At 49.7% G+C, this 16,899-nt stretch overlaps 1 protein-coding gene across 3 annotated transcripts in view; it reads right to left on the reverse strand.

Moving 5' to 3' along the window:
* LOC147108569 (uncharacterized) overlaps window positions 1–16,899 on the reverse strand; it is a 69,516-nt gene that overhangs the window by 9,332 nt on the left and 43,285 nt on the right. The window contains exons 1-2 of one of the 3 annotated variants that reach the window (XM_086005256.1): window positions 2,201–3,916; window positions 1,898–1,986 (exon numbers count right to left, since the gene is read on the reverse strand). The exons of 1 other annotated variant lie outside the window; for it this stretch is intronic. In XM_086005256.1, the coding sequence (XP_085861382.1) occupies window positions 2,886–3,794 (909 nt within the window). In that variant the 5' untranslated portion in view covers window positions 3,795–3,916 and the 3' untranslated portion in view covers window positions 1,898–1,986; window positions 2,201–2,885. Of the gene's footprint in view, window positions 1–1,897; window positions 1,987–2,200; window positions 3,917–16,899 lie in introns of those variants that run through there. One more of the 3 variants, XR_015080609.1, reaches the window with a different exon arrangement.

Here is a 16,899-nt window from a genome sequence, read left to right on the forward strand (position 1 = left end):
TAATTGCCACTTCTAGATCTTCTCCCGTTTTGTCATAATAGGCTATACAGTGCAATTTATCATGCCAATGTCCCAAATTAAACTGCTTCTGGTATTCTGATACTGATCTTGTGGCATACTGCAATGCTCCCACAGCCATCAGTAATTGTTTACTGAGGTTGTCATCATGATTAGTCCAACAATACAAAATAGGAGAATTGTGGACCTGCAATGGGTACATCCCACATCTGTCAGTTGGAACATATACCTTCAGTCCTTTTTCCATACATGATATCACTGCTTTCATTTTACACAACAAATCTCTTCCTAATAAGTTGATGGGAACGTCTTCAGATAATAAGAATGCATGCTGTTCATGAAAGTCTTTCATCTGTACATCCAATGGAGTGGGCCATACCATAGTCTGGGTTGTTCCTGAAAGTCCTACACACTTGACACTCTGATTGATACAAGGTGCTCCTACTGCATATTGTTTAGTCAAGACAGAATTAGTTGCTCCAGTGTCTACCAAAAAATGGAACTTGTGTTCCATTCATATTTAAATTTATAAATGGCTCTTCTTTAGAATTTAATGATACTGCAGGCAATTGTACCACAGCCTGTTGTTCCTGGGCAATGTCTGGGGTGGGCTCTAAGTAACGTCATGCTGAACAATTTGGATTTTGTCCAAACTCTTCGTTTGGGCCACTTTGATTTCCCCAGGGATTGCTAGTTGTCCAATTAGTCTGTGGACGAGTGTGAACCTGGGCTTGGGTATTTCTGTTTCCGGATAAATTTTGTGGACCCTGCCAACCCTGATTTGTTTAACTTTTTGTTGTTTATTCTGTTCCTGATTAATCTCATCCCTCTTTTTATTATGTTTACTAACTTCTATACTTCGTTCGCGTCGCCTCTCTGCTTCCTTTTTCCAATCTGAGAAGGCTGACCAATTTACTTCTTTTTTTTTCCTTTTCTCTGCGGGTCTCTAGTTACGAGGCAATTCTCTAGACATGTTATTCTGTCTAAATTAAAGGTTCCGTCTATAGGGAATGGGTATTTGTCATTCTTGGTCCAATTAGACCATTTAGGTAAATCATTTGTGGATGATCGGCCACAATTTTGAAAAATATGGAAAGCTGGGGTTCCCCTTTCGGGGACCTTGCTTTATGCAGCTCCCATCCTAGTTAGTTTTCAATTTCCACTAGCTGCACTTGTTCTGGGTCGCAAGTTTTACCCTCAACCCTCTTACGACCCCTACAGGCTGACCAAAGTGCTGAGAGCGATAAACAATAACATACAATAATAACAATCAAGAAAAATACTAAGGAATAACTTGAAGGTCCAAACAGATACACAAAAGAACTCAGACATGAAATAACGTAGGTACAGTTATGCAGGCTTTCTACAAAAGCTAAATTACAATCCGACAGTTTTCTCGATCTGCGTGGTACGCTCTACAGATCGAGGCCTTATTTTACAAGCTTTTAACGACTAATGACTGAGTATCACGATCCTAAGTGCCTTTATGCCTCTCCGCCCACTTTAGGGTCCTGACCTTCGCGTGGGGGATTTCCCCTCTTAACAACCGGTCTAAAGCTGCGCGTTTGAGACAGGCACTTCCTTGTCCTAGTCGATCAACTCAGTCACCAACAGTTTTTTTTTAATCTTTACAATTTTACATATGCATATAACATATAAGCGTTATCTTACAAAACAGTTGTGTTCTATTTCTGAATCCTTATGCTATGCTTATCCTTATTCTAACTACCAATCTATCCTTCGGGATTACTAGGTAGTCCCTTCACAGATTTACGTCACTGTGCACTCTCTGCCTATCCTTCGAGCTAGTCTCTTCACAGGTCTTCTGGTACCCTTTCTGTGTCTATCCTTCAGGCTAATCCCTTCACAGTACACTCACATATATTCCGGAACTCAACCTGGTCGCGACCTTTCTGTTGTCTCCCTTTGTCCGATAGTTTTGAAACCTGAACCGGCAGTATCCTCCTCCTTTTAATGTCAAGATAAAAGAAGCAAAAGGTTACACAAGTTAACTCAAGTTCCAAACACACATGAGTCTTAACAGATCGCAGTGCTCCCGTCGGAAGTAACAGACTACACCAACTATGTATCTAAAGAGAAATCCTTTTCTGTGAGAAAACCTCACTTATGGCCATTCAGGATTTGTCGTTAGCAAAGTATGGTGTCCTCGTCCGCGACTTACCGAAAGGCAGCAAGCGATCTCGGTGGGACCTCCAAGAAACTGTCGAAGTTTCGACTGTTCAATAAGACTCTGTGAAACAAAGTGATCGTCAAAGGCAGACTTTATTTAATCTACTTGCTAGCAAGGGGAGCTTCATGTAGGCAATGGCTATCGTGACTTCTCTGAATACATGGACAACAGCACCTCTTTTTATACACAAAGATCAAATCACTTTATCATATGACATGGTATTGAGACAATTAATAATAAAGTAAAACATTAAGAAAGGAATGAGTAAGGAATGCTTAAAGTCAACAAGAAGATGACTAAAGGGTCAGCGGAGCCTCAGTGCCTTAAGATAAGGTCAGCCAACAGATACCCAAAAGTCATGCTTTAGGAATACCTTTAGATAAAGAGAACTTATCATATACAATGAGAGACAGTTTGTCTCTCATCTTGGGTCTGGACAGTCATAGAATGTTTACAGTAAATGTCCTTCGGTTATCATGCTTTTGTTCTACTAGGCTTATCTTGTTTACTGGAACTGCTTAGCCTGCAAGCTACAAAGGAGTCACATCCTCTTCCTTAAACCGCTTCCTAATATGGGCCTGCCCGTTTCCCCTTATGTTATACTGTGTGAAGCCATTTTGGCCTGTTGAAACAGTTCCAGACTCCATTTTAATATAAGAGAGTATGTGTGCTTATTTTATACTAATATGTGTGGATATATATTTCTATGCTGATGCACTTCTACATCCCAAGATGGCGGCCCGCACGGCACGCACGAGGCGGTGACGGAGTTGGAAATCGGATTCCCCCTGCAGACTTTGCTAAAATGCCCCTTTTTCTTACATTTGAAGCATGTAGCGTCCTTCGCTGGGCATCGTTGTCTGGGGTGCTTGGCCTGGCCGCAGAAGTAGCATTTCGGGCCTCGAGACATTGCCGCTGTAGTAGGACTCCTGGGTGAACTTCTGTGTGGGGACTCCGGCGGTGTAGAGCTGGTCTGAGACCTGGATGGGGAAGATGTCTGATTCCAAGATGGCGGCCCGCTCGGCGCGCACGAGGCGGTGAGGGCCGTATAGCCAGAAGAATAAGAGTCAGAGTTTTTCTGGGCCACGTCCAGCGATCGCGCAGTGGCCACTGCCTTTTTTAAGTCCAGGACCTCCTTCTCCAGCAGTCTCTGCCGGATATAATTCGATTTGAGGCCCGTGATGAAGGAATCGCGGACCAATTCGTCAGAGTACACGTTGGCCGTCACGGCCTTGCAGTTACAGTCCCGGACCAAGTCCTTTAGGCCCTGTAAGAAATCGTCCATTGATTCCTCAGGTCGCTGCCTGCGTGTAGCCAGCAGATGTCTGGCGTACACTTCGTTTACTGGCCTCTGGTATTGGGCCTTCAGGATAGTGATGGACTCCGTGTAAGAGGTGGCGTCCCGGATGAACGAATAAATCCGATGACTAACGCGAGTAGTCAGTAGACTCAGTTTATCTACCTCGCTAGCGGATGAGGCCCTCGCGAAGAGTTCGAAGCATTTGAGCCAGTGTCCAAATTGATTTGATGCTTCAGCAGAATGTGGATCCAAGTCCAGACGCTCTGGTTTTAGGAGTCGATCCATCCTAGTATTCTTTAGTGATTAAAATTGATGTGCCTTCAATAACCACAAAACTAGAAGTTATAGGCCTAGAAATTGAGTGCCCTTAGCGCCGATTTTGCGGCGCTAGAGGGCCTAGCGCTGCATTTGGCGCCGGCGCCGAAATTGCCTGGGGCCCTTACGCCGCGGTAGACCGGTAGCGCTGCGCCGGCACCGATGACGTCATCGGTGTGCGCAGCGTCCCGGTTGCCATGACGACGGGCCCCAGCGCCGAAATTCAGTTGCGGCCGCCTCGCCCGTGGCAGCCGCAACTAAGACTCTGGCAACCGAGTCTTCCCCGAGTTTGCGCCAGCGCATTAAGGTCGCGCGGCGGCCGGCCGCTTTCCCGTCGGCTGCCTGCCCGCACCTCCCTCCCCGGACTCCTCCACCCCCCCCCCGCGGAACAGATGCGTCTGGCCTGCAAGCCCGGCACTTGTCCGAGGTGCCGGGCTCATTTTTTCAATATTTGAACGGACAGCGGGCGGGTGCAGGCAGCTCCTCCTTAACTGAAGGAGGAGGCCTGCACTTCCCCAGCCTGCCGCACCGCATCGGGTGCCGCAGCGCCGGATTAGCGCCGCAATTCGGCACTCAGCGCCCATTGGGAGGCGCTCACGCCCGCCAGTAGCGCCGGCAGCCGTCTGGGCGCGGCGCTACTGAATTTTTGGCGCGCGCAAGGGAATTAGCGCCGACGCTAAATTTCCGGCGCTAAAGCCCTGGCGCGGCGTCAACTCAATTTCTAGGCCATAGACTTTAACAAGTTGGCTTTTAATCACTAAGATCAGAGCTAACATCTCAACACACCGACTGGCTCACAGGAATGAGTCATACAGATCCTGGGATCTTTAAGTAAGAGAAGTCAGGGGCGGAGCCAAGAGCCAAGACCTGGAACCTTCCAGGTTAGTCAGGAAAGAGGAAGTGAAACTATACACCGTGTGGGGGAGGGTAATATACATGAGTGCAAAACGAATACAGGCAAGACAAACAGATTTCATTACAGGGGGGAAGGTAAAGTAGAGAACGGTGAGGTAGTAGTAATCCCAGGAAAGGAAGGGAAGGGGACCCTATGCACCATGAAGCCCAAAGAAGGTTATAACCTCGAGCTTATGGCCAGTAACACCCCAAAGGAGTTCCAGGCATTGGTGCAGGCCCACCTGGCCACATTTGCCATGCACAAACACGACTGCGGGAGGGTCAACGGGTTTGAGGTCAGCGTAGACGGGGATCCCATGGCCCGACCACAGAAACAGTATAACTTCCCCAGGGAAGCGGAGCCGGACATGGAAGCAGCCATGTCCTCGTTAGTACAGCAGGGAGTTCTGAGGCCGATAGCCACCCATGTAAACTCTCCATTGTGGCCGGTTAGAAAGCCGGACAATTCCTGGAGGACCATGGTGCACTATCGGGTGCTCAACAGTAATATCCCAGCCTGTGCACCCACGGTAGCGGCAGTTGCCGACCTGATAGGAAGTATCCCAGCATCTGCGACCACTTTCACGGTGCTGGAAATTTCCAACGGGTTTTGGTCCATCCCTTTAAGGAGGGAGGATCAGTACAAGTTTGCCTTTATGTTTAAAGGGCAACAGTACATGTGGAATTGCTTGCCGCAGGGCTTCCACAACAGCCCCAGCATTTTCCATTAGTGCATGGCAAACAGTTTAAAGGATTTTAGCCAGCCCAGACAGTTGGTCCAATATGTGGATGACCTGCTCCTGTTCACTGATTTGAAAGAGGAGCATGGCCCACTATTGGCCGAACTGCTGGAGCTGCTTGGGCAAAAGGGTTTTAAGGTAAACCCAAAGAAAGCGCAGATCGGCCAGCAGGAGGTGAAATTCCTCGGCCTGACCGTGCGCGCTGGAGAAAGGGCCATAGATAAGGCTAGGAGAGAAGCGGTACAAGAGTTACCGGTTCCCAACACAGTCACGGGTGTGAGGTCATTTCTAGGGCTAACTGGGCACTGTAGAGACTTTATTGAGGACTATGCAGCCACAGCAGCTCCTCTGCTCCGACTCCTACACAAGGGAGTGGAGTGGCTTTGGGATGAGGGTTGCCAGGCAGCATTTGTCAGGCTCAAAAAGGACTTGCAGACCGCACCAGCTCTAGGGGCCATAGATGGGGGGAAAGAGTTTTTTCTGGAGGTAGCAGCCAGCGGGGACAGCCTGAGTGCTGTGCTGCTCCAAGAGAGGCACGGCAGGCTGAGGCTGGTGGTCTACTCCTCAAGGATACTCACGGATGTGGAGAGGAGCTACTCCAACTGTGAGCGGCACCTTTTGGCCACACATTGGGCTGTGAAGAGATCACTGATCTTCACAGGCACTTCTCCCATCACCCTCCTCACCCATCACAAACCCACCCAGATGCTTCTGGATGGGAGGATCAAGGATGGAACAGTGAGCAGTGGTCGCATTGCCCGCTGGACCTTGCTCCTCTCACAGATGGATCTTAAGGTGAAGGGTCTCTGTGAGCCAAAGCTCGCAGCCAACCTGGTATATCCTGGAACAGCCCACCGGTGTTCCATTGAAGGGGTTTGGGAAGTGAACATAGGTTTACGGGCCGGGATACACCCCACGGGCCGCGAGATCTATGTAGACGGTTCCAGCACGGTATCTGCTGGCGAGCGTCTCATGGGGTGTGGAGTTTATGACCCAGCGGCAAACATTGCCCTGGCGATTAAGCTCCCCAGCACCATGAGCACCCATCAGGCTGAACTGACCGCGGTAGTGTACGTCGTTACACACCCCGAAATCTTCCCCACCCCATACACGATTTGCTCGGACAGCATGTTTACGTGCAATTCGTGTATGGAGTACCTGGCCATTTCGTCCCGCCATGGATACACTTCCGCCGACGGGAGACCCCTCACAGTAAAACTCCTGCTGGAGAAAATCCTGGCAGCAGTGGGGGAGGAAGGGGAGATTTTCATCCACAAGGTGAAAGCCCATTCCTCCACAGAACCCCGCAGTCAAGGCAACCAGCAGGCTGACATGCTTGCCAAGGAGGGTGCCCGCGCAGGCACTTTCTGGGACCCGTATAGGTCTAGACCCATGGCGGCAGTCAGAGGTAGGGACGGGACCCAAGGGAGTGCAGGGGTAGCTTTAGCCCCGGACCTTAAGATGGTCCAAGCCCAAGACCCCGTCCTCAACGCAGTCCTCAGTGCGGTGACTGAGGGAAAAAGGGTAGAGGGTCCGTACAGCACAGCAACCCTCTCCGTCGAAGAGGGCATGCTGTTCTGGGGGGAACAGTGGGTTGTGCCGCAGCAGCACCGGAGGGAATTCCTTCAACTGGCCCATGAGGGTCCAGGAACGGGACACCCCGGGTCTGAGACCACCTGGCAGCAGGTGGAACAGGCGGGATGGTGGCCGAGACTCAGGGAACATGTCCGCGAGTTCTGTGCCGGCTGTCTTGTGGGCGCTGCCAATAACCCCGACCCCCACAAAAGGAAGGTACCTATGGGACACATCAGGAGGGTAGAGGGACCATGGCAGTCGATACAGGTCGACTACATCGGGCCCCTGCCCACCGCCCAGGGAGGCTCTAAGTACTGCCTAGTCCTGGTGGATGTGTTCACCAAATGGGTAGAGGCCTTCCCCTGCAGAACAGCCACAGCTCTGGGTACTGCCAGGATCCTAGTCCGGGAAGTGTTCTCGCGGTGGGGGGCTACCACAGTATGTGGAGTCCGACCAAGGGAGTCACTTCACCGGACAGGTGATGCAAAATACCCTTATGCTGCTAGGCATCAAGGGGAAGTGGCACGTGGCCCACAACCCACAGTCATCAGGGATTGTGGAGAGAATGAATAGGACCCTAAAAGAAAGGTTGAGGAAGGAGACGGTGGACTCGCCCCGTAAACGGGCCGAGGTCCTACCATTGGTTCTGATGGGGATCCGAGCCAGCCAGTCAAAAAGCACGGGGTATTCCCCGTACGAGCTGATGACTGGCAGGATTATGCGGACCCCCACCCTTGTACTAGCCCCGGTGCTCACGGCGGGTCAGCTCAGGGAGATAAACCGGGACAGGTTCGCCTGAAACCTCTTTGAGCACCTTAAACAAGTTCACGAGCAGGCAGCTGGGAACATGGGAAGGCAGCATCGGAGTAACCGATTGCTGCTCGATCCCCGTAAACACCACGAGTGGGAGGTAGGAGATCAGGTCATGGTGAGGAACTATGCCCGAGTAGGAAGTTTGGAACCATTGTACATGGGGCCCTACAGCATTGTAGACAAAGCCAGCCCCATGGTATACGCCGTTAAGATGCCCCGGCGTACCAAATGGTTTCATATCAACCAGTGCAAACTGTTTAAACCTGAAAGGGAAAAACAGCCAGTTGGGGTAAGGTCTGAGGATAAAAATCCTCAGCCTGCAGAAGGAGCGAGTTCACAGACTGCACAGGCAGTCGCTATGGCTTGCTTAAAGGGAGGGGCCATCCCGCCCATCGATTGGGACACTCCCCCACTCTTCTTGGCTCCAGACGAGGAGGGACCTGAGGATGAAGACCCCGCCCCTAACCCAGGTGTAGAGGAGGAGGGACCCGAGGGCGAAGACCCCGCCCCGGACCCAGTTTTGGGACCTGGGGGCGGAGACTCTCAGCCTACAGCAACAGGCTGCGAAGAGTTACCTGCCCCTAGCCCAGGTTCGGGAGAGGTCAAGCCTAAGGAAGAAGATCCCTGGCCAGCGGCAGTGGTTAGCCCACAGGCCGCACCGGAGGGGACAGCGGTCTGGGTTAAAGGCCCATCGGCCAAGAAAACCCCACCCGCCAAAGTACCTAGAAGGTCCTGCCAGACGCCCTGTAGTGTCCGCGCCTTAATAATACACGGACTGCAGGAGAACAATAAAACAGGTATTTACTGAACAGAGAGTAATTCAAGACTGAAGTACAGAAGCCTGCTATGGCTTTATATACAGGGGTGGTCACTGCCGGTACTGCAGTATAGAATCAGTTCTTCTCTTAAAGGTACATACGCAACACGCCCCAGCTGAGAAAGCCATGGTCACCAGCTCCCCAGTTTAAAGGGACAGCCTCCCGAGTCAGGGGGAAGTCAAAGGACAGAGGTCCCCAGCTAGCCGCCATGGGCGGCGAGGGACCAACAGTGCAGGACAGTGCAGCCACGTCGGAGGAAGTGGTGTGCCGCAGTCCAACCAGGAATTAGCCTGGCTGCCCGGAGACGGGCGGCGGATGTATATAGTTTAGGTAATGTAAGGTTATTGTTAAGTTTAAGTATTTAGCTTAAGTTCGGGTGTTTTAGCTTAAGTTAAGTAAGGTGATGGGTAGTTTTAGATAAGTCATAATCTGCTAAGAGTGTGTGTACTTGGGTCGAGGTCGCGAGACCCAACCATGCTTCACCTAAGCCAGAGAATCTCTTGGGGACCTGGCTGTATGTTTTTGTATCTGTTGCAGAAAGACTGTCAGGATGAAGGGGATCGTAATCCTACTCGCCCTGATGGGACTGAGCCTGGGAAAGAGGGGCGACGTAGAAGACTCCCACATCTACGGGTGCTCGGGAGATAGTGCACCTATAGCGACCGACGGAAGCGGCGAACGGGATGCAGAGGAGACCGTCGTCTACGTCCATGAGGGAAGGTGGCCAGGATGGCTGGAGTCCAATTCGTCTCAGTACTCCAGCCAAACCGGATTCACGTACGGGGAGGCCTCCCTCCTGTGCCCCAGGGTACAGGTCGTTACCACAAGGGTCAGCGTCGCCGTTGGAAAACGTATATGTCTAACATGCAAGGGACACATTCCCTTGGATAGGTGGTGGTGGCTCAGGAAACTGAGCAAAGATATGAGAAACCCCGCAGTCGAGTGGGAATGGTTGGGGAACAATACCCACCGGATGATTACAGGGACTCACGGAGGATTAAGTGTGTGTTGGGACAAGTGATGGGAGCTGGACCAAGGGACTTACATCTGTATGTGGGGGTCAGAGAGGGTCTGCCCCGCAGGCATATCTATCATTTTTCACTGGCAGTGGTGAGACGCCGGGAAGGGGATGGAGTGGGATGCCAGCCAGAAGATGTGCGCGGTCCCATACTCCCCGATCCCAGTCAATGCCACTGAGCTTGTAACCCGCCCCGTAAGCCCTCGCCCATGGCGCAGGTGGCGAGGTTACCCAGGGAAGGGTGCCCCACCACCACCAAGGGACCAGGGAATGGGCTGGCACTAGTGTCTACAGGTCAGGTGCTGTACCAGGGGGTACACTACGCGGTAGCCTCCGTGATTTTAAATCTCACCGAGGTACATTTACCGGAGTGGTGTCCCAAAGAAACAGAGCAGCTATACCAGGCCCTATTGAAGGACATGTTCAGGAAGTTTTATGAGTTCGATTTCGCCAATGTCGACAAAACCGAACTGTACACCACACACCGCGAGTTACCGCAAGTTTTTGGGTAATGCAGGGAGACAAAGAAAGGGAGTATGGAATGATGTTTTTACTGCGTTTAACACTGGGTCCTCTGTCATCAACAGTCTGGATGACATAGAGCTGCAGACCCAGAAAAACGGTTTAAAAGCACAGTTAAGGAATATATTAATGGATGAGAACACATGAGGACCAGGCCATGACGGTCCATTTAAAGGAGATTATAGCGGAGTTGGAGAAGCACGCAAAGACGGTAAATGCCCTCATAAGGGAGGACAGAAACGCTTCTGACCAGGCTGCGCAGAACGAGGTGTGCGTGCTGTATGGGGCATAGTTGCTGGGCGAGGGCCGCAGTAATCTGGAGGATTTAAAACAGGATTTAGTCCCCTCCTGGATCAGCAACAAACACCTCGCAGCCCTCCATCCATTTGAGAATGCATTAAGCCCGTGCCAACTCCAGCTAGCCTCCGAAGCATACCCAGTCCCAGTGGATTGTGGACGGTCCAACCACACGATCATGGGAGTAGTAGTTAGGATGCCGGTCATGGGTAGGACAGCCCGACTCGCGCCGGTATACAGGGTTGAGAACATTGGAGTCATTCAAGGGGGTGCACACATTCGTTTCACAGTGGTCCCACCATACGTCATAAAGTGGGAGCATGCTATGACAGGTACTGACCTCTCAGGGTGCCGGAGCCGGGGAGCACACATAATCCTGTGTCCCCAGCACTTGAACGCCTATTCAAAACCACAGTGCGGGTTCAGAGCTGCTGGCGCGAAACCTATAAATTGTACCATGGAGGCAATGGTACAAGGCCATGTTCCCCCGTAGGTAGCATATATAGGAGGTGGGACATATTGTGTCACCACAGGAGCGTCCCACTACCAGCACGGACAGCATAGCTGGTGTCCAGTTAGTAACAGCAGTTTCTGTTTTAAACCCGAGGCAGAAGTTCAAGTGGCCCAGGAGTGAATTGTCCCCATTCCTGGACCCTCCACTGTTCACCTCACTGTGAAAGAGAATTTTACCAATTTGCAGAAGTATGTAGCGCATTTTGGCTATGAAATTCCCCCTCTCCCTGAACACTTTACCAAAATACTCAAAGTCGTTATAGTTTTGCAGGAACATTTTTACACTCTAGAGCAGAAAACAGTCGAGATAGGGGCTAAGATATTGGATATTGTGATTCCACCCTGGTGGGACATTTTCAATAACATCGAGGTCCCTTTGTGGATCAGACTGGCTTCCCACATTCTCGTGGTTTGCCAGTTAGGGATAGTGTTGTATCTAGTCGGCATCCAGTGTAAGGGAAAAGGTCAGATGCTAGAATTCCGAAACCAGAGGATCTGGAAGGAACATTATGTGAAGGTGGAGGGAGATATGTCTATTTGAGTTTTTTCCTTGTATTTTTGATTAAAGATTGTTGTTTTCTTGTGTTTGTTGTTTTTAATAAAGATTTTTGCGACGCGTTGTTAATAAAGATGTATGTGTACCAAGTGGTGCAGGGGTGTTGGACCCCTCCATGCTTGGATGTGTGTAAAAGATTGTAGTTATTCTATGTATGCTTATGTACACTACATTTTCGCGGAATGGGAAGTGCATGTGTCGTGGGCTCATAGATAGGTAATTACAGGGGAAGGTTGACTATGGAGGGTCAGAAATTTTGCTCACCTTGTAAGGATGATACTTCAAGCAAGTTTTAGTATCACAGTGGGGAGTGTAAGGTTCTCAAAATTCCCACATTCCCCCAAGATTATTAATAAAAGGGACCCTGTGTGGACAATTTAACAAGGGTACCCAAAAGATGGCGTCTGCACCTCGTGACCAAAAGCCTGTAAGATTTTACAAGCTTGGACTCTGCAGCACAGAACAGGCAGCTTTGGGAAATCGAAACTTAAAATGCATTTCTGTGAAAAGGACTTTTGTGTTTGAAGGGCCAGACAGCTAGGCAAACATTGGATATGCATTACGTCAGATCAAAACAGATCAACTCAGTTAGGCCTAAGCATAAGGCCATTAGTTTGTCCACATAAATAATCGGAAACAGCTTAAGGAAGCCATCAAGGCTGCACAGGCCGATTAAAATGCATTAATGACAATACAGCCTGGACATCGGGCCATCAGGTGCGATAAACGGCCATCTACAACCAGTTAACTTAGATTGGTATAATCATTTAAAACAGCCTGCCAAAAGTTAAACAATGGACTGACCTGATTTGGCGCACAGATAAGGAGTTGAAGAAACGGGTATAATTGTAGGCCCTCAGTAGCAACTGCGCGCTCTTGCTCCCCTCTCTTGACTCTGACCTCTTGTCTAGTCTTGGGCTGCTGCCGCCCGTACTCGTGCCCTGGCCTCGTGGCGGGTTCTTTTCTCGCTCCCCGCATTAAGTTGCAACCAAGGACATCCATACCAAGCACGGGAGGGGAACGAGACCTAAGTCCAAAGTCATACAGGACACACGGGACACGAAACGAAATGAGACAAAGAAAAAGGTAAAGACCCGACAAGAGCAGAGAAGGGCAGCAGAAGATGCATTGATAAAAACCGGGCGCCGAGTTATAAGCTGGTGCTTGTGGAAGAAAACATATTGCATGGACAGTGAGAACAAGTTGGCTATTGAACTCTGCGTATAAGCTGGCGTTAAACACGAGTGTCAATGCCCACGACGAATATGCTGACGCTTGACGCTTGGGTAGTAAAATCTAAGCAGTGAAAACCGCCAACTGATCTACGACCGTAACGTTACCGCCGACAACTGCCCGAGGGAGAAGAAGAAGAGAACCCATCGCGACGAGACGACGACGGTAGCTGAGGAGAAGAAAGGTGTGTCGCAGCATCAGCTCCAGCACCACGCCCTGAGACCACGTGGCGACGGAGTACCCCAAAGGACAAAAGCCCAAACCTCAAACTTGCAACTGTTAAAGCAACAGGCTTGGATTTGGTGAGCATGGATTCCTGGCCCCACATAGTTTAATCTAGTTAGGTATAGGGGTGGGATAAGGATAAGGGGATTGTTAATGTAGTTGTTTTCCCTCGATGTGCCGTGTGTTCCCCATTCCATGTATAAGTATAGTTATTGTTTATGCCTGTAATTTTTATCAGTAATTTCTCATCAGACTGTGTTTTTTTATTTCTGTTTTTAATAAAATCTTGGTTTTCTTACAGCAAACCACTTGTCTACTTGATTTTCTGTATTGCCGCCTGTACCTAAGTCCGGTGTCTAGTACCCAGGGGTGTGGGAGCGATTCGAACCACTCACAGGCAGTCAGGGGCATAACTGACTGGGCACACACACCACACGCCACCCCCTACAGTCGGGGGGGATTCAGGGTGAGGGTCGGGGGGGATTGGAGCAAGGGTCGGATCGAAACGTGGGTCGGGGTGGGGGAGGATTGGAGCGAGGGCCGGGGGGGGGGAATTGGAGCATGGGTTAGGTGGGTCGGCGGTCACAGTGAGGGAAGCAGCTTAGTTTGGAGGGCCAGAAGGAAGCAATCCTATTCCTCTTGCCACAAGCAGTGCTGTAAGGCACTTAGCTGCTGGATCCTGCCTTCAGCTGCCGGGAAACCCAGTCCGCAGCCTTTAAAGCTGAAAGGCTGTTAAAATTTGAGGTACGCCGCCTCATTAACATATTTAAATAATGGATCCGTCTGCTGAGACCAGATTAGTCACCCCCCAGCCCAACCCGTTGCCTTTAAATTCGCAAATTGGGGTGGGTTTTCAGGTTAAATTTTTTTAACCTAATTCCCATCATGGGGTGTTAAATTTACCCCTGTAAGTCCAGGTAAGGCTGAATTGCCTGGAATTCAAGGGCCAGATTATCAGGACTAGGGGGGCCACACATGGCTCATAGGTTACAGTTTGAACGTTCCTGCATGAACAAACCAGTTATACTACACAGCTCGTGTTACTGTGAAGTGGTTGCAGCCAGCTTTCAATTGTTGATAAACTGTGTGGTATAACTCAGGAGTTAAGTGACCGGGATAGAATTCTGGGGTAACACTTCCAGAAGGTTTAACTGAAACTCAACTTTATAGTTCCCATGCAGTCTATTGAACCACCCAGGAACTTTGCCAACATTAACTAATTTTAAAATAATGTTTTAAAAAGCCAACTGTCCTAGTGATTCATTTGCCACCATTATAAATTTAACCATGACTTGGATCCCAGTGAGCAAAACTCAGCGCACAGGCGTACGAATGCGGGTGCCGAACTCTGCGTTGGCTGTCCAGAGATGCTGTGGAGCAAGCAGTATAACTCAGCATTGCTGGTCCTGGCTCACATCAAAGCCAGTGTTCCCACCTCTCTTGACCAACACCAGTTTGCCTATCGTGCAAACAGATCAACGGAGGATGCAATCACAACTGCTCTACACTCGGCACTGAATCACTTAGATGGTAAGGAGACCTACATCAGAATGCTGTTCATAGACTACAGCTCAGCATTCAACACTATCGTCCCCAACAAGCTGGCCACCAAACTCCAAACTCTTGGCCTGAACACTTCCCTCTGCAACTGGACCCTGGACTTCCTAACAAACAGACCCCAGTCTGTCAAATCAGGTAACCACACCTCCCCCCCCATGACCCTGAACACGGGGGCCCCACAAGGATGTGTGCTGAGCCCCCTCCTCTACTCCCTCTTCACCCACGACTGTGTGGCTGTTCATGGTTCCAACACCATCATCAAGTTTGCGGATGATACCACGGTAGTAGGCCAGATCACCAACAACGATGAGTCAGCCTACAGGGAGGAGGTCCAGCATCTCGTGAAGTGGTGCGCCGATAACAACCTGGCCCTTAACATCAAGAAAACCAAAGAAATCATTGTGGACTTCAGGAAGTCTAAAGGCGGAAGTCACACCCCCATCCACATCAATGGGGCTGTGGTGGAAAGGGTGGACAGCTTGAAGTTCCTCGGAGTCCACATCACGGAAGACCTCTCCTGGTCCCTCAATACCTTCTCTCTGGTGAAGAAGGCCCAGCAGCGCCTATATTTCCTAAGGAGGCTGAAGGGATGTAACCTGTCACCCCTGATCCGCTCTAACTTTTACCGCTGCACAATAGAGAGCATCCTGACAAACTGTATCACAGTATGGTATGGCAGCTGTAGCTACTATGACCGGAAAGCCCTGCAGCGGGTAGTCAAAACTGCCCAACGCATTACCGGCACCCGGCTACCGACCATAGAGCACATATACCAGAAACGCTGTCTACGGAGGTCACGGTCCATCATCAAAGACCCTACCCACCCCAGCCACAGTCTGTTCGCCCTCCTGCCATCTGGGAGACGCTACAGATGCATTCGCACCCGTACGACCAGATTTAGGAACAGCTTCTTTCCCAGGGCTGTCATCCTACTGAACTCCACAAATAAACTCTAAGCCTGCACATCTGCCAATGCACTTTATTATGGTTATGTTTATGTTAATGTATTACAAGCCAAATGTATGTTGAATGTTTAAATGTCTTAATCTAAATGTACATTCTCGGGAGCCGCAAGCCTACATTTCGTTGTACTGCACTTGTGCACTAACAATGACAATAAAAATTGATTTGATTTGATTTTCTAAACAGGCACTGGTCTCAATCCTGGATCTGTGGTGTAACAAGGCTCCCTTTTAAATATAAACTGCTCACCGCAGTTCCTGAACAATTAAAATCAATAATTCACGCAAACCCTTTGCGAATAAATTCTTCGGTCAGCAGCCAATTCAGGCTTCTGACATTGATGATCATGAAACTACTGAATTGGCGTAAAAACCTACCTGGAAATCTGTCGTCCTTTCAAATCGGCAATGTGGTTGACTCTTAACTGCCCTCTGAAATGGCCTAAGCAAGCCACTCAGTTGTACCAAACCACTACAAAGAGTTCAAGAAGACAGCTCACCACCACTTTCTCAAGGGTAATTAGCAATGGGCAATAATTTCTGGCCTTGCCACCGATGCCCACATAGGAACAGGAGTAGGCCATTTAGCCCCTCGAGCCCCTGTTCTGCCATTCAATGAGATCATGGCGGATCTGCAACCTAACTTTGCTTTTGCCCTATAATCCCTTAATATCTTTGGTTAACAAAAATCTATCAATCTCAGATTTAAAATTGACAATTGATCTAGCATCAATTGCTGAGAGTTCCAAACTTCTATCACCCTAGCGTGTAGAAGTGTTTCCTAATTTCACAAATTTTCAGAACCTCTCTGGCCACAGGGGAGGTGCCAGAGGACTGGAGAACAGCTAACGTAGTACCATTATTCAAGAAGGGTAGTAGGGATAAACCAGGGAATTACAGGCCAGTGAGCCTAACATCAGTGGTAGGGAAGTTATTGGAAAAAATTCTGAGGGACAGAATTAGTCTCCACTTGGAGAGGCAAGGATTAATCAAGGATAGTCAGCATGGCTTTGTCAGGGGAGATCATGTCTGACCAATTTGATTGAATTTTTCAAGGGGGTGACTAGGTGTGTGGATGAGGGTAGTGCAGTTGATTTGGTCTATGTGGACTTCAGTAAGGCTTTTGACAAAGTCCCGCAGGGGAGACGGGTCAAGAGGGTAAGAGCCCATGGGATCCAGGGCAACTTGGCACTTTGGATCCAAAATTGGCTTAGTGGCAGGAGGCAGAGGGTGATGGTTGAAGGTTGTTTTTGTGACTGGAAGCCTGTGTCCAGTGGTGTACCGCAGGACTCGGTCCTTTGCTGTTTGTAGTGTATGTCATGAATATTACCATTCATGTAGAAATGACT

Source organism: Somniosus microcephalus, chromosome 13 (genome assembly GCF_052327205.1).
Source record: "Somniosus microcephalus isolate GS21.2 chromosome 13, FLI_Smic_1.0, whole genome shotgun sequence".
Taxonomy (NCBI): Eukaryota; Metazoa; Chordata; class Chondrichthyes; order Squaliformes; family Somniosidae; genus Somniosus; species Somniosus microcephalus.